This window comes from Panthera uncia (genome assembly GCF_023721935.1).
Source record: "Panthera uncia isolate 11264 chromosome D3 unlocalized genomic scaffold, Puncia_PCG_1.0 HiC_scaffold_8, whole genome shotgun sequence".
In the NCBI taxonomy this organism is placed as follows: Eukaryota; Metazoa; Chordata; class Mammalia; order Carnivora; family Felidae; genus Panthera; species Panthera uncia.
This window is the reverse complement of record NW_026057586.1, coordinates 27773874-27796539: the sequence shown is the minus strand read 5'-3', so window position 1 is coordinate 27796539 and position 22666 is coordinate 27773874. Positions and strand designations below refer to the sequence as shown.

General features: G+C 42.1%; 1 protein-coding gene across 3 annotated transcripts in view; it reads right to left on the bottom strand.

Moving 5' to 3' along the window:
* EPG5 (ectopic P-granules 5 autophagy tethering factor) overlaps positions 1–22666 on the bottom strand; it is a 115217-nt gene that overhangs the window by 14857 nt on the left and 77694 nt on the right. For 2 of the 3 annotated variants that reach the window (XM_049620161.1, XM_049620163.1), the window contains 9 exons: positions 21487–21700; positions 18809–18957; positions 18042–18243; positions 17403–17475; positions 15265–15368; positions 10529–10704; positions 7468–7653; positions 6763–6972; positions 5907–6051 (listed from right to left, as the gene is read on the bottom strand). In XM_049620161.1, the coding sequence (XP_049476118.1) occupies positions 5907–6051; positions 6763–6972; positions 7468–7653; positions 10529–10704; positions 15265–15368; positions 17403–17475; positions 18042–18243; positions 18809–18957; positions 21487–21700 (1459 nt within the window). The remainder of the gene's footprint in view (positions 1–5906; positions 6052–6762; positions 6973–7467; positions 7654–10528; positions 10705–15264; positions 15369–17402; positions 17476–18041; positions 18244–18808; positions 18958–21486; positions 21701–22666) is intronic. The other variant, XM_049620162.1, reaches the window with a different exon arrangement.

Sequence of the window (22666 nt, the reverse complement as noted above, 5' to 3'; positions counted from 1 at the left end):
CTCACAAGTGTTGAATAAACCCTAACTTAATGTTACTATAAGACCTACTTCTTATCGGGGCACCTGGGTGGCAAGTCAGGTTGGGCATCTGACTTTTGATTTCGGCTCAGGTCACAATCTCATAGTTCATGAGTTCAAGCCCTGCATCGGGCTCTGTGCTGATAGTGTGGAGACGGCTTGGATTCTTTCTCCCTCTCTCTCTCCTCCTCCCTGCTCACTCCCTCTCTCTCAAAAATAAATAAACATTAAAAAAACAACAACACTCCTACTTATTATCAAGCAAGGACTTCAAAAACAAAGGTTTTAGAAACACACTATATATGAATACCTATTTTTTCATGTATTTCTATGGGTAGAGATATTCTTTTTTTTAAGGTTATTTATTTATTTTGAGAGTGAGTGAGCAAGCACGAGTGGGGGAGGGGCAGAGAGAGAAGGAAACAGAGAATCCCTAGCTGTCAGAATCTGACAGCGTGGAGCCTGACACAGGGCTCTCGTGAACCATGAGATCGTGACCTGAGCTGAAATCAAGAGTTGGACGCTTGGGGGTGCCTGGGTGGCTCAGTCGGTTAAGCGGCCGACTTCGGCTCAGGTCACGATCTCGCAGTCCGTGAGTTCGAGCCCCGCATCGGGCTCTGTGCTGACAGCTCAGAGCCTGGAGCCTGTTTCAGATTCTGTGTCTCCCTCTCTCTCTGCCCCTCCCCTGTTCATGCTCTGTCTCTCTCTGTCTCAAAAATAAATAAACGTTAAAAAAAAAAATTAAAAAAAAAAAAAAAAGAGTTGGACGCTTAACTGAGCCACCCAGGCACCCCACAGATATCCTTTATTAAGGCATTATCTATGAATTTCAGTCCAATAGCAATTTTAATTTGAATCTGCCTTTTAATTATGACTCACAGGAACAAAAAACTACTACAATAAACTTCCTAGTAGATCCCACCCTTGCCTCTCCCTATGCATCATCAACACAGCCAACAAATGTTTTCTGAAAAACCAGATCTGATCCCATCACTCTTCTGATTAAGATCTTTCTAGAAAGCCCTCCTCTCCTGTGCTTGGCCAGCTATTAGCTAATCTTCAGGGCCTAAGCCCATTTGATCAATTCTAAAACAGCCTCTCCAGTACTGTCTGGTAATTTTCTTTTCTTTCCTTTTTTAACATTCACTGAGTTACTGACTTGCCAGGCTGATGCTACAGCTCCAGGCATACACTCATTCCGTGCTTACACTATCCACATGAGACAGGTACGATTATTATGCCCAGTCTGCAGATGAAGTTACACAACTTCTACAAGATCACATAGTTAGCAAGTGGATAAAGCAGGCAGTTTGGTTCCAGAATCTCTATTTTTGACTACCATATTACATGACCTATATGGTAAATCTATATTGCAGATATGTTCAAGAAATTTCAACTGATTTCTTGTTCACCAATTCCAATCTACGCAGTGACACCAGCTTTAAATGACTATGCTTCCCAGCATAGTATACTACAATCACCTATTCTCAAACAGTATTTAAGTAAATATTAAAAAGTTTGTGAGATTCACCCATGGTGTGGCAGATTTTCACTGTTGTATTCTACTATACAAATATACAACAATTTGTCCTTTCTACTGAACAAATGGGCTCTTTTCGGTTTTGGACCCCCTTAGATGCATAGCTACAGACACTGTTCATATTTCCCAGGGCACAGGTGCATTTCTTTTAGAACATTCTAGGAGCAGAATTCTGAGTCGTAAGATATGCAAACCAGTAGATCATAGCAAACTTCTAAAAAAGGTTGTACCAATATACTCTGTGATCAGCAGTACACGAGTACTCTGATCAGTACACAAGTGCTCATGCATGTGTGAATAAACGGGAGAGGGGCAGAGAGAGTGGGAGAGTGAGAGAATCCCAAGCAGGCCCCGTGCTGTGAGATCATGACCTGAGCTGAAACCAAGAGTCGGATGCTTACCCAACTGAGACACCCAGGCACCCCGGTATTTTCCCTGATTATTAACAAGGTCTAGCACCCTTTTGTAGATACACTGGTCATTTAGATATTCTCTTTTGTGGAGTGTCAATTCAAGGGTCTTTGTTCATTTTTTTCCAGTGGGTCATCTTTTTCTTCCTTCCTTTATTCGGTGTGACAATTTTAGTCATTCATATTTAATGTAATTACTGACATAATGGGGTCTAAATCTACTATCTTTTGATATGTCTTCTCTTTATTCCTCCTATTCCAAATTCCTTTTTCTCTCTTTTACTTCTTTTCATTATTTCTTATTGTACTTTTTCTCTTTTTGTCTGTAAGTTAAACACTCAACATTCTTATGGTGGTTATCTTACAAATGACACGTGCATTCTTGAGTTTTCAAAGTCTGATGTTAACTGACTCTCAGACCATGCAAGGGCATTAACCTACTGGTGCCATGACCCAGGGAGGCATTACTGTTATTCTTGTTTTAGACACTCACATTTCATTTAGATTCACCTACGCCTGTATTGGCCACTTTCATTGTTCTTCATCCTCAGTCTCTTCCTACTTATCTTCTCTGGATTATTACTTCTTCCCTTCCACAGTCTTTAGTTGTATTTTGCTGTTCTTTTTATAACCTCTTAAGCTGGATCCTTACCTTACTAATCTTCATCTTTTTAAAATTTTAATATAAGCATTTAAGACCAAGCAATTAAGCGCCACTGTAGCTGCATCCTACAAGTTTTGATGCATTCTGGTTTTGTATCCAGTTCTAAATATTTTTAATTTCTATTATGATTGCTTCTTTGGTCATTAGTTATTTAAAAGTTTGCTTCTTAATTCCAGCACGCAATTATATTTTGCTACTGATTCCTAAGTTCACTGCACTGTGGTTAAAATGTGTGTGGTCTGTTCCACACCAGTCCTTTGGGATTGGTGGAAACTGACTTTCTACTGAACAAGTGGTGAGGTTCCTTACCCGTGCCGGGCAAGATTGACACCACGTGAGTTCTGCATTTACAGGGCACATCTCCTCCACATGGGCACTACAGCCAGCTGGGCCATCAGACTTCCTAGAGCCTTACTGATTTTCCTTCCTTAATTAATTACTGTCAGAAGTGTGGCCACATCTCTTACTGTGAATGACTTTCACGTTTCTCTTCCTAATTCTGTCAATTTTCACTTCAGGTATTTGTAGTCGCTACTGTGTTATTAGGTACAAACACATTTATCATTATTGTATCTTCCTGGTATATGAAAACTTTTATCAATTTCCAATGACTCTATCTCTATTAACGCTTTTTATTTATTTATTTTTTTTCTGTCATGCAACTTCAAGGCAGGAAAACACCCTAGAGATCATCTGGGTGCTCTGTAACACTCTGGCTCTGTAATGCTTTCTGCCATATAGTCCTATCTATCTGTCTAATATGAAAGCTATGCCAGCTTTCTATTTTAGTAACTTCCCGCTATGACTGCCTTCTAGAAGGCTTTGTATAGCCTATGCTTTGTATGTACTTTTTATAAACAGCTTAGAGCTGGATGTTGTGCATTATTAATCCAGTCTGACAAACTCTGTCTTTTAAACAGTCCATTAACATTTACGGACGTAAACTCTACCACCTCGTTTTGGTTATTTTTCTCACCTTCTCCAAGCTTCTTTTCTTGCCTTCTTTGGACTAAATGCATTTTGGCCATTCCTTTTTATCTCCTTCCACTAACTTGGCAATTATACATTTTATTTCTATTCTTTTAGTGAACATCTGAGAAATGTCAACATTCACATTTCATCAAGGTATAAATTTAATCAATTTGTTGACCCTTTTGAACAATACTAAAACTTTAGAATGCTTTTAACTCAACCTCCTTCCTCACTTCTATGCACTCGTGGTCATATAGTTTAATTTTAGCTTTTGCTTTTTAAGCCCCTAAATGCATGCTGACTGTAGCTTTACACAGGCAGTTTATGTTCATATTAACCACATTTTACCACTTTGTCTGCTTACTTTTCCTTCTTGCAATCCAATCCTTTTTATTCGTGATGACTCTTCTACCTAAAGAACATGCTTCAAGACTGCCTTTAGTGATGTCTTTGGGACACTCTCCATTGTCAGTGAAAATATCTTTATTTTATCCTTACCCTTGAAGACTGTATCTCTAAGGTGACAGTTCCAGGTCACGGTCATTTTCTCAGAGCACACTCGAGTTGCTCCACTGTCTTAGCTTCCTTTGTTGCTACTGAGAAATCAGCGGTCAGTGCAAATGTTGTTCCTTTGAATGTGTCCACCCATCTGTCCTTCCTTCCTTCATGTGAAAGTTGTTTCCTTTGTCCCTGGTACCTTTGCAGTGTCACCACAGTGTGTACAGATGTCAATTTCTCTCCAACCTTCTTGAGATTTGATGCGTTTACTGAATCCGAGGAGTGTTCCGTTCATCAGCCCTGGAAAATTCTCAGCCCTGCTATCTCTCCAGCTCCTTACTGCCTCCCCCCAGTTCTGTCCTCTTCTCTTGGAATTCTGACTGGGTGACTGGATATGTGGTAAATCTTCTTGGCCTATCCTCCATGCCCTCTAACCTCACTTCCACATTCTTTCTCTGTCTGTTCTGCATTCTGGACATTGTCTTCATATTCGTTTTCCGGCTTACTAATTTTCTCTTCAGATGAGTTGAGCCTACCAAGTTTTTATCACAATTTTTATATTTTCATTTCTAGAATATCTGATTCTCTCTCAAAGCTGTATATTTCTATAATTTCTTGCTCCTTACTGACATTTTCAAATCTTTTATTTCATCAAATAGATTAAAAATACTAGTTTACTGTGCTAATTATTCCAGTGTCTTAAGTCTTTATATGTGTGAGTCTACTGTCATTTTCTGCTGACTTGCTTGTGGGGCCTTGTTTCCTTATGTGTTTTATGACTTTTTTTTCCACTAGGATTTCATATTCCTTGGAACTCTGAGGCCAGAGTTGAAGACAGGTTTCTGCAAAGTGGCTCTGTGGTTGCTTTGTACCAGGCATCTAACGGCACTGCCAACCCAGAACAACTTGAACTCAATTTCCACATACAGGAATTTTTCTCTTGACAGTCTAGGTAGCGGGAATTTGTGCTTCAAATTCAAAGATGTGCTTCAACTTATACTTACTAATTTTCAAAAAGACGTAGCTCTTTGCCCACCACACAGACAAGTGCCCCAACACCCAGGTCAAACATACTACTGTCTTTGCCCTCCTCTCCCAGGGGCAGGTTAAGCTCTAGCTACCCTTGTCCTGAAGATGCCATCCTGTGGGTGATGCACAGGAGCTCCTTTTAGGATCCCATTACTAGCAGGCCCCAGGCTTTAGTGTCTCCACCCAGTCTAAGAAGGTTCCACAAAAGCCTTCATGGGGGAAGCCAGCCTCGGCACTCCAATTACCTTTGCAGGTTCCTCCTCCACTTAGGTCCTGACTTCTAAGATTTTCCATGATAAGTTTCATTTTTGGTTTCATAAAAACATTTTCTCCAGCATTCTTAGTTGTTTTCAGCAGAAGCAGTCAGGATACCCAGTCCACCAAACTGCTGGGAGCACAAGTTCTCTGCACACAATTTCTTCACGTGTCTATAGGTGATTCTGGAGTGCCCACCAGGGAAGAGCCAAAGCATCTTGGGATGCTGCTCACGGGCCGTCTCTGGCTCCCCCCACTCATTAAATCCAGTCGTCTAGCTTAGCCCTCAGTCCAGTTAACCTCACACCAGCATCCGACAGTGTGAACCCCTCCTCAAGTTCTTAGCACTCGTGCCTCCCCAGTGCTGAAATGACAGTGTCCCTGGGAGCCAGTCCTCTCTCTGCGCATCACTTCTCCGGGAACACGACTGAAAGCGTCCTGCCTGCCTCCCGGACCTCACGAGGCCTCACACGCCGCAGGGATTCACCGACTGAATACATGACTGCCCGTGGCCACTTACCAGGTGGGTTAAAGGCGATGATATCATCTAAGAGCTTAGACATCTCCTTTTCTAGGGCTGCTAAGGTGATTTTTCCATTTTGTTCCAGGGAGCTGAGGAATTGAACCATCTGATGAGTGAAGGCTCGGCATTTTGGAACCGCATCCTGACAGAAAAAGGAGCGTTCATATGAATCCATGCAAGCAGTGTTAAGTGCTGGGGAGTATGCCGCGGCTCTGACTGCTTTGGTAGCGGGTAGAGAGAACAGAGCAGGAGACCACACAAAGACAGGCGTGTGTCGAAGGACCGACCCTGTGTCTAGGGATACGCGCACATCTGTCACTAGAACACACATCCTCCCGAATTCCAGAACACTCTTCCTTTTTCACTACATTAATAAAAACATTAACGCTATACTAATTACTTGCCAGAAACTTTTCCAAACACTTTTATGTTCATTACCTAATTTAATTCTCACAACAACACTTTACGGGCAAGTATTACTAGTTTCAATTCAGATGAGAACACCAACGTCACAATGGCAGGGGGCTGGGGACCGGAGTTGGTCAGACCTCAAACTCGTGCTCATAACTTCCCTGCCATTCTCCTGCCAAGGACCTCCAGATCCCTAAACCAACGGCTGCCACCCCCAACCTTTTTCATCTCTCGTTAGCCCATGATACTGCCGTAAGTGAAGGTTGACCAAGAGAGATAATTAAAACTAAAAACTCTAGGAGTACAAAATAAGTGCACCATGACATACATCCTCTACCTTTTTTAACTGAGCCATCACGAGGCTTGAGCCTGTCCTCAGTAGCACTTACACTACTATAACCCCGAAGAACACTCTGCCTTTTAAAGCACCCACACGACTTACGAGATGTTTCTGGCCGTCAGTAGGAACTGAAAGGCCTGCAGACACTCTCAGGAGCTTCATGATTAATTCAGCAGAAGGTTCCTTTGCCAGGATGACGGATGGCTGGTAATGGCTGCTGAAATAACCTAGCACACTCTGGTATGACACGACGTCTACAAGATGCCATGAAAGTGAGCTTGTTTGTCCAAGGAGATTCAGCAGAGGTGAATCCTGAAAATAAAACACACACTCCTTTAGTTTTGGAGTTCCCCATTTCCCAGAAATATGTCTCCAGTCTATGGAGTGACCACTAAGAGGGCCCATGACCAGCATGGAACAGGTAAGATGTCAAAGAAGTATCTACTCAAGTAGAAGTGCTAGTGAAAGTAATAACCGAAGTTTTGGCAAAAACACTTTAAGATTTGTAAGTATTCAGAACCCAATTTTTCAAAAGAACTCTTGGATCTAGTCATAGAACTAGCAATTAATGAGATGTAAGATAAAATTGATTTTTATATTCTAACTCCATGTGCCTCCCTTCATGATCCAGAATTCGATTAGGAACGATCCCAGAAAATCAGGCACTAGTTGAAGGCACATCCCAAATGCCAAGCAGATATCACACCGACAGAGGTGTTAGGGAAACCAGTGAAAAACTCCAACTTCGTAGAAAGGGAGGATCTCGGAAGCCTTGCCAAGTCTTCATCTCAGGCTCTCCAAACTTACTGCTTGGTCTACCAGCTGATCTTCCTTTGCCAATAAAATCATCATGAAAAGGAGGCAGACAATCATGCTCCGCGTCTCTGGGTGAGGACTGGGGCTCCAGGCGTCAGAGAGCACACTGACCCAGTTGACTTCGCACAGGACAGACCCCAAAAATAAGAAGCAGCTCTTAGGGCTTCCTCGTTCCACCTAAAGGGAAATGAATTCAAATCAGTGTTTTGCTTTAAGCTATCTTGAAGATGTGTATAAATCAGTGTTTACTAAATTGTATTTTAGAAAATAACTTTTTTCCCAGATTATAAAAATCATCTATAAATCCTTCCCCCAGAGATTTAGACTTAACATTTGTCATATTTTTTTTCCATGCTCAGTGAATGTGTACATTTTTCACCTTATTTAGAGTTCATTATTTATTCCACGAATTCTTTTTTTCTTTGTTATTTTTTTTAGAGAGAGGGAAGGAGGGAGGGAGAGGGAGAGAGTGCATGAGCAGGGGACAAAAGGAGAGGGAGACAGAGACAGAGACAGAGAGAGAGAGAGAGAGAGAGAGAGAGAGAGAGAGAGAATCTTAAGCAGGTTACTCACTCAGCACAGAGCCTGACACAGGGCTCAATCCCATGACCCTGGGATCATGACCTGAGCCAAAATCAAGAGTCAGATGCTCAACCTACTGAACCACCCAGGTGCCTCTATTCCACTAATTCTTAATAGGAGAGGAGTGACCTTCCCTAGCTCTAACCAGACTGCCACGGTCAGTCACCAAAGCTCAGGGGAGTCTGTTACAGCCCTCAGATGTGCTAGGACAGGTCAAAGACTGAGATCTACTAGCCAGTGGTTCCTAAAGCTGATCATACATCAGAACCCCCCCCCCCACTAAAGACCCACTAAAACACAGATTGTGGGACCCTGCTGCCAAATTTTATATTTCCTAAATCTAGGGTGGCAGCAGGAATTTGGATTTTTAGTAAGTTTCCCGGTGGTACAGACACTACTGGTCCTAGGACTCTACTTTGAGACCTACTATAACAGTGTACATAATTTTTATACTGCCTTTTTAGTGTAATGTTATGTTATAAAAATATCTCCACAACATTAGTCTTTGTGATTTTTGATGACTTCATAATGTTAAATCCTATTTAAAATACATTAGGGATTGGTAGGAGGGGTGGTAGATATATTTTAAAGTATATAATCAATGTCAGAGTTCTATCTTATTAGCCCATTTCAACAGTCTGTTTACATTTTTTTTTAATGTTTATTTATTTTTGAGAGAGAGAGAGACAGAGCACGAGCAGGGGAGAGGCAGAGAGAGAGGGAGACACAGAATCTGAAGTAGGCTTCACGCTCTGAGCTATTAGCACAGAGCCCGACGCGGGGCCTGAACTCATGAACCGCGAGGTCATGACCTGAGTCGAAGTCAGATGCTCAATCGACTGAGCAACCAGGCGCCCCTCAACAGTCTGTTTAAAATAAAATGTGGCTGGCTATAAATTTTTCTGTTTAAAATGAAGGTTAAAAAGCTCTACTCCATTTATACAATCACAATCAATGGACCTTGGTAATGATTCATGCCCTCCCATGACTACCATCATTGTATCATACTAACTACTTATTCTTTTCCCTTTTAGAAAATGATTCTTCATCCTCCTGATAACCTCTAACCTCACTCTAAACCCTTCAAAAACATCCCTTCTAAGGCCAGCAAGACACATAGAACTGAAAAGCTTCCAGCTTCTGGGCAGGTCAGGGTCATCTATCATTAGACTAAAATTCCTAGAGGCACAGAGTCTAGAGCATCCCTCCAGAGACTGTTCTAGTTTAATCTGTCACACAGCTGAGGCTGCCCTCTTACTTAAAGCTGTATTACAGCTCTTTAAACAAACATTTTCTTCCGTGTTCATAACAGTGACAAATACATACTTAGGACCTGTCTCATATACTAAACCTAGCTACAAAATCATTCCTAACCTTTTATCTCTGAGACAACTGTCCTCAGCTTTCCCTGGAGCTCAGCCACAGACAAGTGGCTGACAAGAACATCCTGGGTGAGTCTCCGTGTGCAGCACAGAAGGACTGCAGTACATTTCGCTACTGCCGCGAACCACTGTGGCCCCGCAGTAATTAAAGCACTTAGGGTGTCCCAGTAATCAATTGACATTAAGTTAAGAGTGAACACAAATGAGCTAATGACTATGAATAAATAAATGGAAATGACTGTAAAAAGCTAAGAAGACCAGATTATAACAGGTTTTTAAAAATAGCAACATAAGAGGGGTGCCTGGGTGGCTCAGTCAGTTAAGCGTCCGACTCTTCGATTTCGGCTCAGGTCGTGATCTCATGGTCACGAATGAGATTGAGCCCCACATCAGGCTCCTCGCTGGGCGTGGAGTCCACTGAAGATTCTCTCTCCCTCTCCCCTTCCCTGCGCTCTCTCTCTCTCAAACAAAAAAAAGAAAACTATAAACTTAAGAACAACAACACTGCCTGGCTGGTAAGTAACACCACTGTGGCTGTTTTTCACAACTACTGCTTCTACTGCTAAAACTCACACACACAGATTAGCATTTTTTCCAGGTCATTTCAGGTCTTTATACGATTACGATGCATCATTGGCCGTTACAACGCACTTCTATCTCCTACAACATTATTCCCTTATGTAACTGCTTAAAGAAACTAATGGTTTGAGTACCAATTACATTTTGCTTTAATAGAACATTTAACAGTATGAAAGTCTGGTGATGCTATCCTAGAAAAATATGCAAACCCAGAAACAGCAAGATTGAGCATGACGAAGTCATTAAACTATGTACTCATCGAACAATATTACTAAAATCTAGGGGGTGACAGCCATGTGACAGACAAAATCTTTCTCTGGGTTTAAAAATGGTCCTAGAAGTGTTTTCCAATCACCCGCTCACACAGTGAAACGATTTCCATGGGAAGTCACATGCTCCACACAAGCACCACACAGGCACACAGAAAGCCCACACCGCAACTGTGGCTAAAAACCATTGAACAGGCTGCTGCCCAGAAGCCGGGCTGTGCCACAGGGAGTGAGGCTTACTTTGAAGAAGGCCTCCATGAGCATCTGGTCAGGGTGCAGGTCCCTCCACGGGAGCTTCTGGTAGGCACTATGGAAAGCGTACAGAATGAACTCCGGCATTCTGGGTGCTGTGCATGCTTCACAGTAATGCAGCAGGTGCAACCTGAGGGCTCCATCATCACCTGGCGACAGCTTATCTGAAATTGAAATGGAAAACACAGCTGAAGACATTCGGGGTTATCTTTAAAAATAAACAAATTAATACAAAACAGAAATTTGAACTGAAAGTCTAAGACCTAAGGTTCTCTATATTTACTCACTTTCAAAGATTTTCATGTGCCAGGAAAAAAAAAAATGATGGCAAATTACTAACAAAGATTGGTATGTAATTACTCACTTGGGTAACTGGAGTAAGTAGCTGGGATGTGGGAGAAAGCAGGGGCGATCAGTGTTTCTTTAAAACTTCTAACTATTTGGCTTTTTAACACAAATACACTTGCATAACCCCAACCACTTCCAGGTACCCCTTTAGTCTGCTGCCCTCGGCATATACGCGGCCACTGGCCTTAGCACTTACTCATTTGGCACCCTGGAGGAATCTAATACCCCTCAAGAAGAAATGTGCCACATGACTAAAACTTAACCCTTGGTGCGGTAAAACTAGATTATTGCTGTCACTCAGCCAAGTCAGTCTAAAATGACACTCCTGTGTTATCACTCAGTATTATCATCACTCAGTATTATCATCACCAGTATCAATTACTACAGTGCCCTCAAGAGTTCATGGCAATGTAACCGGTGTTTCGTCTAAAACAAAACTTTTCAGACTTTCTGGTTTTACGAAAAGGAATGAATGGAGTCAAAGAAGAGGGAGCCACGCACAACAAGAACAGAAACCTGATGATGTTTCTTAATAGCGGCTTTTGAAAAATGACAAATAAGCATCAGCCCACGGTACCAATCAATTTATCATTTCTAACATGCCTGTGCCCTTGGTTCGCATCCTTACTTTATTCTGCATCATGAAACACTAACATGTTTTTAACCTTTTAAGACAAGGTAAGAGTAGCATTTGTTCAAATGTGAATAAAAATAGTTTTGTTTAAATAAGTACGGATATGTAGGTACAAGACGTCTAAAAGGTAATCTCTTAGGACAAGACTGAGTTTCTAGTTCCAGCCCAGATACACCTAAGTTCTGTGAGCTCAGATAAATTCATTTTGCTTTTTGAGTCTTCATTTTCTCACAAATAAAAGGAGAGAGCTGGATCAGAAGACCTCACTAAAAGGCTATAACAAAATACTTCTTCCTGCTTTGCATAGTGCTGTTTCCTCTCCTTGAACTCAGCTACCAATTCCTGATGTTAGCTGTGTACCCTCCTGTACCCAAGCTACTTTCTTACTTTATATACACAGGCAAGAGCCTAAGAGAGTACTTGTCCCTTATACTAAGAAACCAAATATATACAGCCTTTGTGATTATAATTTAATGCTCAAATCTTTTTGATGATGGTAAGAAGCAGCCAGAAGTCTGTCCTTCCAAAGAAACAAAAACAAAAAAGTGAGTACTATTAGGATTTCATGCGTTACTCATTGAACACATACTTATCAAATAGACACTGAACCTACGGCACTGCCCAAGTCTTGTGGGGATAAAAAGAATGTTTCTGTGCCTAGAGCTTACATCTTACAGTTGAGTCAGAAAAAAAAAAAATTTTTAAGCGATCAGGCATATATATAAAAGATCAATAAAAAATACTGGATGGATACATCTAGGCAACGGAATGTTGTTCAGCATTGAAAGGAAATGAGCTATCAGGCCATGAAAAGACTTGGAGAAATCTTAAATGCATAATAGTAAGTGAAAGAAGCCAATATGAAATGCTATATAATGTATGATTCCAATTATTTGGCATTATAGAAAAACTAAAACTACGGAGAAAGAAAAAAAAAATTCCCCCCAAAATTTAGTGGGGGGTGGGGGGGGGGGCGTAGGCAGAACTGTAATGGTGGGTATGTGTCATCATACATTTCTCGAAATCAACAACATACAACATCAAGAGCGAACCCTAACATACACCATGACTTTGGGTGATAATGATGTGTCAGTGTAGGCTCATCAACTGTAACAAATGTACCACTCTGGTGGGGGGTGTTGATAGTGGGGGAGGCTATCCAGGGTCGGGGGGGGGCGGATATGGGAACTTGCTGTACTTTCTGCTCAATTTTGCTGTGAACCTAAATCTTTCTATACACGTGCACATTTTTTTAAGGACTGGATGACATATTAAGTCTGCGACTAAGTGCCACACAGACACATGGCGGCCACAGAGGCCACGGCAGCCACAGAGGTACACTAGTCAGAAACGGCACGTGCCAATCGGGCCGTGGCACCTTCAGGACTCACTGCAGTGCCTGAGTGGAGCCAACAGCTGAGCACAGAGCTGGCCACTTCTGCCCACCAGGGGAACACTCCGTGAGGAATCCTGGCCCGGCGCTCGCTGCTGGGCTGGCCAGCCCTTTCTCAGAGCTGCGCCTGGGCAGAGGCACTGCTCTTCCTTCCCATCGCCTTTCACAGGTGTTACACCTGCACGGGCCCTGAAGGCGTTCTTCGCCCACTGCCGCTCCTCTCCCTCCTATCTTCCCAGGGACCACCCCAAAAAGATCCCAAGTAGCATTCTACCCCACCACGGTGTCTGCTCCTGAAGGACTCAAACTATGAAGATGCACTATGAAGATTCAGAGGCAGAAGAGAAACACGTGTGTACAAAAACATGTGCAGAAGAATATAAAGGACCCGAGGCTTCATCCAGTAGTGGAGTCAGCATGAGCAAGTACAGTGAGGGGAGGGCTAAGGACATCGGCGGAACAGTGTGTCAAGCAGTATGGCTGGAGTGGAAGGTTTCCATAAGGAAGCCATTGCACAATGCTGAAGTGCACTGGGCCAGATACATCTGAATGTTGGGCTAAAACATGACACTTAAAAGTTTGGAAATATGAATATGATAGGACATAAATACTGTTTTCAGGAAATAATTAATCTATTCAATAGGCAGGAACAGAAACTAGAATGAGAAAAAAAGGAGGCAACCGCAAGAATCTGGGTGGAGTGGAACAAATGTCCTTATAAACCTCCCAATATAAAACATTTGGATACAGTAGGTAAAATAAAACATCTTTGAAAATGCATAGCTAGGTACACTCAGCGGAAGACAACAAGGCCAAATGTGGGTGGCCAGAAGCAAAGAGAGCCCAGGAAACGCAAGTCCTGAACAGACACCAAAGCCTCAGCTGCATGCCGAGGGGTCTGCTTCTGCAGGGCTCTAATAGCATGAGGGGTCTCCCAAGGCCTGTGCCCTCACTGAGAGGGCAGATCCGGGGAAGAAAGGAACCTTTTCTCTACCTTCACCTGGACTTGGAGCGGAGGAAGCGGGGGGAGCTGTTCGCGGTAACTGGGCACACCTACAAGCGAGTCTGGGGTCTGACTGCTTATACCTGTGTAGTGAGAGAAACCGCAGGCTGAGGAATCATAGTTCCAGATGGAACAAATGAGGATCTTTTCTGGAAGACACACCCTCATCCTGGTCTTCATGGAATTTCTACAGAGAAAATGTCTCTAAATATGGGCTCACAATACAAAATTTAAAAATATACACAGAGAGGTGCCTGGGTGGCTCAGTTGGTTAAGCATCTGACTCTTGATTTCGGCTCAGGTTGTGATCTCACAGTTTGTGAGTTCAAGCCCCGTGTCACCCTCCACACTGACAGCACAGAGCCTGCTTGGGATTCTCTCTCTCTCTCTGCCCTTCCTGCGCACTCTCTCAAAATAAACAAATAAACAAACAAACAAAAAGATACAAAAGGAGGGGCACCTGGGTGGCTCAGTCAGTTAAGCATCCAACCCTTGATATCTACTGGCTCAGGTCATGATCTCACAGTTCTGAGATCGAGCCCTAAGTGAGGCTTTGATCTAAGCATGGAGCCTCTTGGGATTCTCTCTCACCTCCTTTCTCTCTCTTTGCTTCTCTGCCCTTCCCCCACTTGTGTGTGCACACGCACACTTCCTCTCTCTCAAAATAAGTGAACATTTTTTTAAAATACACAAGGAAACAAGCCTCTAAGTATGAGAATCTAAAGGAACATCCAACTGTAGCATAAGCCAGGTGTCCCCAGCAGGGACTTCAGATAATTACTACCGCACACAGGTCATAAAGCAAAGTATGTTTAAACATTTCAAAGAAATAACAATTAGAATTTTAAACAAAAAAAGAAATCAGATGCTATCAAAAAGAAACAGGGTAGATTTGAAAAACAAATACAACTTCTAGATACTGAAATAAGAAACTCAAAGCTTTTTGTTGTTGTTGTTAAGCAGGTTAGACAGGACTGGGGAGACTGAGTAAACTGGAAGAGAGACCTCAAGCCTTTGCCCAAAATGAAGCACAGAAAGAAAACATGAAAAAGGAGTTAGAGGCACAGAAGATAGAACGAGGTTCAACATGAGGGCCAGAGAGTATCTGAAGAGAACGGCTGCCTATTTGCCATGGCTGGCGAAGCTTGGAGCTGCCTTACAAACAACGTATGATGTTACAAACTTCACGCTAACCAGTTGTATCAGTGACCGTCTTTGGTCAAAGATGACTGCCCCCCGACTAAAATAAAATTAAATAAAGTAGGGAGAGCAGAGGCCAAAGATTAACCGAATGACTTAGAGAAAAAGTGACAGCCAACCAGAGACATAACGTAACCTCTTCCTACCTTTAAAACTCTCATGCAATGAATCAACACAGTTAGTGAACAGCTGCACGATGCTCGAGGCCACCACAGCATCACTCTCCAGCCAGGGGTAATGTCGTTGGCTGCTTCAAATAAAAGAAGCACACACTTAGAAATGAAAGCACCATGACTAAATTATTCTAGGCCCCAGAGTCTAGGGACCGCCTATGTCCTAGAGAACACTGTATTACGTAGCCCAAATACACACTTAGACCATTCTAACAGCTGGAAATTCCGGGAGGCTCATAATATCCGCCATACAATTTAGTTTCCTTCTCAACGTTTATTCCAATGCAATTAAGTCAGAGATGTGTTACCTACATAAATTAACACCTTTTTATACCTAATTTACACCCTGTGTATCTTGGTTACATTTCAAATGTCTTAGGTATATGCTGCTAAGTGGCTTCAACAGTTTTCTCTACCCAAAACATGAAAAAAAGAAAAAAAAAATCCACATAACAAAAAAGATGACCAAAAAGGGACAGGAAATAACCAAAGAAAAAAACTCTTTACATGATCATTTTAGTTTCTGAACTGGGTTCAGAAAGTTCAATATCAAAATAAATCCCATTAATTCTTCCTAGAAATAAACAGCAGTCTGCATTACTGCCAGCAGTCTTAGAATCTGTGCAAAATCCTGAAGCTTGTAGATTAAGGATAGTTCTCTAGCAAAAGAAAAGATCCAGAACCTTTTCTATTTTCCTCAATGAGCCCCTGGAGCAGCACAGGTTAATACAAAGATCTGACATGGAAGTCAGAGCCTTGAGCTCTGTTCTCAGTTCTGCCCTCACTGGCTGTGGAACTGGAGTAAGCCATTCCTGTTCTCTGAGTCTTGGGAACAGATCAATATTTGTGAAGGTACCTTAAATACTGAGATATCTAGCACTGGCGTAATGTTAACAAGCTCCCGACAAGTTCATGTAGCTTTGTCTGTATGCCTTTCAGGGAAAAGACTCATAAGGCAGCTATCTGTATGTGAGCAGTTCTACACCTCTCATTTGAATGCTCACAACACCATGTTTTCACTTAATTGCAGAGCTCACGTTAATTCCCACCCAGTAATTCGGAAGCCAACTTACTTCCAAAAAATAACTGAGGTACTGGATAAAACCAAGTTACTCTCATATTTTATAGTATCGTATTATCAAATTCAAATTCAAGAGAAAAATTTTTCCAAAATTAAGGACCAAAATTTATTCAATGTCTTTATTGTGGAAAAAAAGGAAATGAGTGTCCAGTTTTGCTTCGAAGTTAGTATTAAGATAATAACTCTGATCGACCAGACTAGCAATTCCACTAACAGAAAATGTCTTAAGTTCCCTTCATAAGGAAGCATTTTCTATGGAGAGAATGCAAACTGGTGCAGCCACTCTGGAAAACAGTATGGAGGTTCCTCAAAAAATAAAAAATAGAACTACCTTACAACCCAACAATTGCACTACTCTGTATCCATCCAAGGGATACAGGTGTGCTGTTTCGAAGGGGCACATTCACCTCAAGGTTTATAGCAGCACTATCAACAATAGCCAAAGTATGGAAAGAGCCCAAATGTCCATCAATGGATGAATGGATAAAGAAGAGGCAGTATATAAATACAATGGAGTATTCCTCGGCAATCAAAAAGAATGAAGCCTTGCCATTTGCAACTACATGGGTGGACCTGGAGGGTATTATGCTAAGTGAAATTAAAGACAAAAATCATATGACTTCACTCATATGAGGATGTTAAGATACAGAACAGATGAACATAAGGAAAGGGAAGCAAAAATAATTAAAAAAAAAAAAAAACAGGGAGGGGGACAAAGCATAAGAAACTCATAAACATGGAGAACAAACAGAGGGTTACTGGAGGGGATGTGGGAGGGGGGATGGGCTAAATGGGTAAGGGGCATTAAGGAATCTACTCCTGAAATCACTGTTGCACTATATGCTAACTTGGATGTAAATTAAAAAAAAATAAATAAAAATTAAAAAAACAATAAGGAAGCATTTTCTAAATTTAAATACGGCCCTACATAAAAATTCAAATCCATGAATGCATCCCTTATACCAAAATCCCCTCAGAACTTTAAGTCTATAAATTTCAAAGGAATTTGAATATCTGAAAAACAATTTACCTTTCATTGTCCTCTAAAACCAAGATCCATGGCTTAAAGAGCTGGATGATTACTGAATGTAGGGATCTCAGCACTAAAACAAAGCAAAATTTTTAGAGACAAGAAACAAGCTCATCCTTTGTCAATTATCATTGGTAACACTAAAAATCTACTTCTTCTCATCTGTATACTCACAAACCTATGTTGATATGCAAACAACATGTTTCTTATAACTAAGTATGTCTGTTTGTGTTTTCATTTGCTGCAATGGAATTTCTTGAAGAATTTTTATTACAACACAGGATCATGGATAATTTTTTACTGCGTATTTTTTAACGATAAAAGCTTAAATATTCAGAACCCTTTCCTGAGCAAGATAAAGAACAGGAAGAAAGAGTTAGAGATTGAAACCCATCTCCTTGCACCCTGCTCTATGAAGGAGGGGCAGAGACAAGCTGAAGCAGGCACCCCTGTGCGGGGGAACAGAGGTATGACACATAGATGGGTTCACACCTACACTGCATATTTCCTGTTTCTTCTTCTTGACACTCAGATATTTAATTTTATTGCTAAGATTTAAATCTCTCCATGTGTCTATTCAAGTCTCCTCTGATGGAAGGTCAGAACACCCCACTCTTTGTTGCACTAAAGGCATGTTACCTGCTTTGCTGCTGGCAGATGGGTCTTGAGCCAAGCAGGCCATTTCTGAGTCAAGCAGCCTTTTAACAAGATAGCCCAAGAGTGTCTTCATATCAGCCATGTAAGGACTCCATTTTGAGAATAAACCAAAGCTTTTAAAGTCCAATGTGGATAAGCGAAGCTTGTAAAAAAAATTTGAGAGCCACTGTATCGTCTCCATTACCTGGAAGAGAATGACTGGTCAAAGAATCCTCACCCAATGTCTACTTTCAGCAGCTACTACAGAGGACTGTGACAGAGGGCTCAGACTTTGTAACACAGTTGCAAAGGTGTTTGCATATGAAAAGTAAATCAGCAGATTTCAAACTCTTTTTCTAAAGCAGAGGAATCATTCTGTCCAGTACATTCTCACATGGACCCATAGCACATAAAATTGACGAAATGAGGAGCCCAGCCCCATGGGACACTGCATGAAAATCTGACCAAAGGTGCCAGGGGTGTAAGCTTAAGAATTGGATGAGTTAAGGTGGTGAGGGGAGGTTTAACGGGGTGGCCTGGGCTGCTCCTAAATGGATGGGCAAGAATCAGACTCTGAGGTGTGAGAGAAAGGCAAAGGGGGCATGGGAGGAAGCAAGAGACAAAGGAAAACACAGGGCTCTTAAAGATAATCCATAAGAATGCAGCTTTTTAGATATAAATTTTGAATGTGTCCCAACTGTTTAAAAAATAGGGAAGGAAACAGAAAAGAAATGCAGAGACATAAACTTCAGACACCAAAAGCTACACACCTGCTTATCGGACAAGAGAACATCTGGAGAGCTTTGAAGCACTGAGCTCTCGGCAGAAGCTGCCCCCTGCTGGCAGTTTGGGGCACAGCAGCCCAGGGCTCTCAGAGTGGCTTTCCAACACTCCGGGCTCAGCAGCTGCTCCGCGGAGCCTCGTGGGGCAGGAAGAGGACAGCAAGTTAGCATCTTTCACAAACTAACTTTTTCAACTTGAATCAAAGAACACGTGTACTTTACAAAGGAACGAAATTTTGGGGCGCCTGGGGTGGCTCAGTTGGTTAAGCATCTCACGGCTGGTGAGTTCAAGCCCCGCGTCAGGCTCTATGCTGACAGCTCAGAGCCTGGAGCCTGCTTCGGGTTCTGTGTGTCCCTCTCTCTCTGCCTTCCCCTGCTCACACTCTGTCTGTCTCTCTCAAAAATAAAATAAAAACATTAATGGGGTGCCTGGGTGGCTCAGTCAGTTGAGCGTCCGACTTCAGCTAGGTCATGATCTTGCGGTTTGTGAGTTCGAGCCCCACGTCGGGCTCTGCGCTGACAGCTCGGAGCCTGGAGCCTGCTTCAGATTCTGTGTCTCCTCCTCTCTCTGCCCCTCCCATGCTCGTGCTCTATCTCTCTCTGTCTCTCAATAATAAATAAACGTTAAGAAAAAAAAATTTTTAATAAATATAAAATAAAATAAAAACATTTAAAAAATTAAAATTAAAAACAAACCCAAAGGAATGAAAATTAAATAAAAATCCAAAACAAATTCATACAGATCTATGGTGAAGACGCCGCAGTAATGAGAACCTATTAAAAGAACTGTCCACCCAGACACTTGACTTTCCCTCTTGACTTTCCTGGTTCCTAGTGACTCTCCTGGGAGTGAGCACAGCCGGAGTCATCGGGGCTGGAATCCAGTGTTGGGAGTGGGGAATCCTGCCTACCAGCCCCTACCTGGGGAATGGTAAAAGTGCCACTCTCCTGGATGAAGCTGTGAGAGAAACAGCAGTAACAGGACAAGGGAGACTGGACTGCAGAATGGAACCTCAGAGTCTAGGCTCTCTCCTCGTACTTACTCCTGAAACTCCACTCCCTCAACAGGCAAAACCTAAAGCAACACAGACACAGCATGCAAAATAGACACTACGGACAGCACTGTGCTCCTGGTAAGTCTCACACCCAGAGGCCAGGACTCAGACCTCCTCAGGCCCTTCCCACCCAGAGATGGCATGAGGATCACGAGGGACAACCGAGGCTGGTATATCTGAGGGGAGAGATGATGAGGCAGCTGCAATATGGTGAGCGAGAGATGTCTAGGGAACAGTGAAGGGTCTGTGGTGAATGGCTACTGTGGTCCGGCTCCTGGGGCAGAGCTTTGGAATCAAGTTACAGGTGTGGGAGTCAGGCACACCTAGAAGAGGGTAGTGAAGCCAGGGAAAACAACGGGCATGCCCACGAAGAAGGAAAATCATAGAAAAGCAAAGGATAGAGCCCCGAGAACAGCAACACCCTCCCCAGGGAGGAAAGGGAAACCAGGAGGCTAGAAGTCATAGAATCTGACAGGGGTGGTACTGTAATTCCTAGGCTTTTAACTGAATTACTCTTCCTGGGAAGTATAAATTTCCTGTTAAATGCAAGTCAATGGTTGCCTGAACACACCGTTTACAATTCCTTAAAAAGGTTTGGGGAAAAAACCCACAATGTATACTTGATCAAATTTTGAAAATTTAGAACAAAAATTAGTTATGCATAATGGATCAAAATCATACAAATACCTCTCCTGCAACCATTCTCCACCCACCCTGCAACTGGCCTCCACAGGAAACAATGAAAGCTTGAAAACAAGACCACACATTTCAGTATTTCTTCAGATAGTCCAATATATAAAATCATTAACCTATTCATTAAATGGTTTCTATGAAGTAACACAAAGATTTGGCATGAAGCAAATCTTAGTTTTCCATTACACCTATAAACTATCTGAAGTTTGCACAAAAAAAGTAAATACTATCTCATTTAATAAACTTCAGTAAAATTCCTGCCTAATGAAATTCCCAAAATAAAAACGCTAACAACCTTTACTCCTCTTGTAATCTCCAATACTCCAGTGAAAAATGCAGGGCGGTGGGGAGATGGGAGAGTGGGACTGTGGAAAACTGAACACATCTCAGTCCCTTGGCGAATATAAACACAGTCTGCCATTATATATAGGTAAAATTTACTCGCAAACAAACATGAGTCAAAGAATTAAGGGGGAGGGGAACCAAAATGTATCCACTATTAGGACCTACAGAGAAACCGACTGGCACCTTAAACATATTGCAAAGAAGCAACTTCCTTCTCTCACCAAATCTGCAGTCAACAGAGGAAGCAGGCGCATGTCTACCCCAGCCCAGTTCAGGACGGTTGCAAAGTCAAGGGAAAGAGGTGGGTGCACGACTGTGGACCCCAACACCACATACTAAGTGCTGCCTTATTGAATCAGGACCCATCCAAACGTTTAGGACAATCACTAAGACAATCACTGCCCTCTTCTACAAACAGCTTTCGGTTTGTCAAGCACTTTAGGTAAAAATTAGCAATTCTAAACTCCTGCGTACTTGTCTTATTTTTACATTTTTAGATGACATCCATAGAATGGTAAATGTCACATCAAATATTCGCTGCAATCTAATCAGTCACAATTAAAAGCCACTTACTTTGCATCAGCAGCCTGAGAATGTCACTGTACTGGTCAGGAAACTGGTAGAGAAGAAGGTAAGTCCAGTGCTTACAGAAAAGATTAAAAGGCATCAAAATATCTTCATCTGGTTCAAGGCCCCAGGCAGTAAGTGCCAAGTGAATGGACTCCAGAAGCCTGGTACGATCAGACAGAGGAGGTTTAGTGGCGTTTAACCATTGCTTAAGATCGAACTAAAAAGAAAAAAGAAACAAGAAGCAGTTTTACTGACACGGGGAAATTAGCTGAAGTAGAGAAAATGATGTGCAAATTTAAAGTCAAAGACCACTGAGCATTTGGCTTTTTACAAAAACTGAAACTAGAATTTATAATCAAGTACTGAGCGGAGGTCAATAATTAACAAGCACCCAGAAGCCTCCATCTCTGCGCTCTGGGCCACAGGGACAAAGCTTTCTCGGTTCCGTGTGCTTTTTTGTATAGTAAACTTTTGGTTAAGTTTTCCCTCCTAGGCAAGAATCCACACTCTGCCAAAAAAAAGAGCAGCCACTTAGGCGACTGTCTCCATCTAAAAGAGCCATGTTTCTGTGTCTATGGCAGTTACCTATCTCAGTTAATAAAAATTCAGGGTGTTGTTATCTATCACCTTCCAGAATTCCCAACTATAAAGCCTGTTCTCCCCCGTTACAGACTGAAAGCAGTCTCTAGGCCCTAAAGAAAAATGCCTAGGTTTTATGATTTATGGATGTCAGAGAAATACAATTGAAGGCAAAATCACTAAGGCTCTGTAATTCTCAAGTGGCAAAGTAAATTCATTGCCTAGGTCTCAGTTAATATTCTACTCAGAATGAGGACAAAGGCAATTTGTTTATATCTGGCTTATTCCAAATATGACAGACTTTGATATATTACAACTCATTTATCAAACACATTTTCGGCATAAATTCAGGATATAGTCAAAAGAAGGATGCACTAAATTACTATTATGAATATTTCAAAGCTGTACTGTTTCTAAAGAGGGCTCGGGAGCAAAGTCCTTTCTCTACTATGAGGAATAAGACTGCCCTACACGACACAACCACTGCCCCCACACGGAAAGGCTGCTTGAAGACGATACAAAATGCGGAAAGGGTCTACCTGGAAACAGAACTCCAGGGGGCCTTTCATTTCTACAGAGCAGAAACGACACTAGATCCCACGTT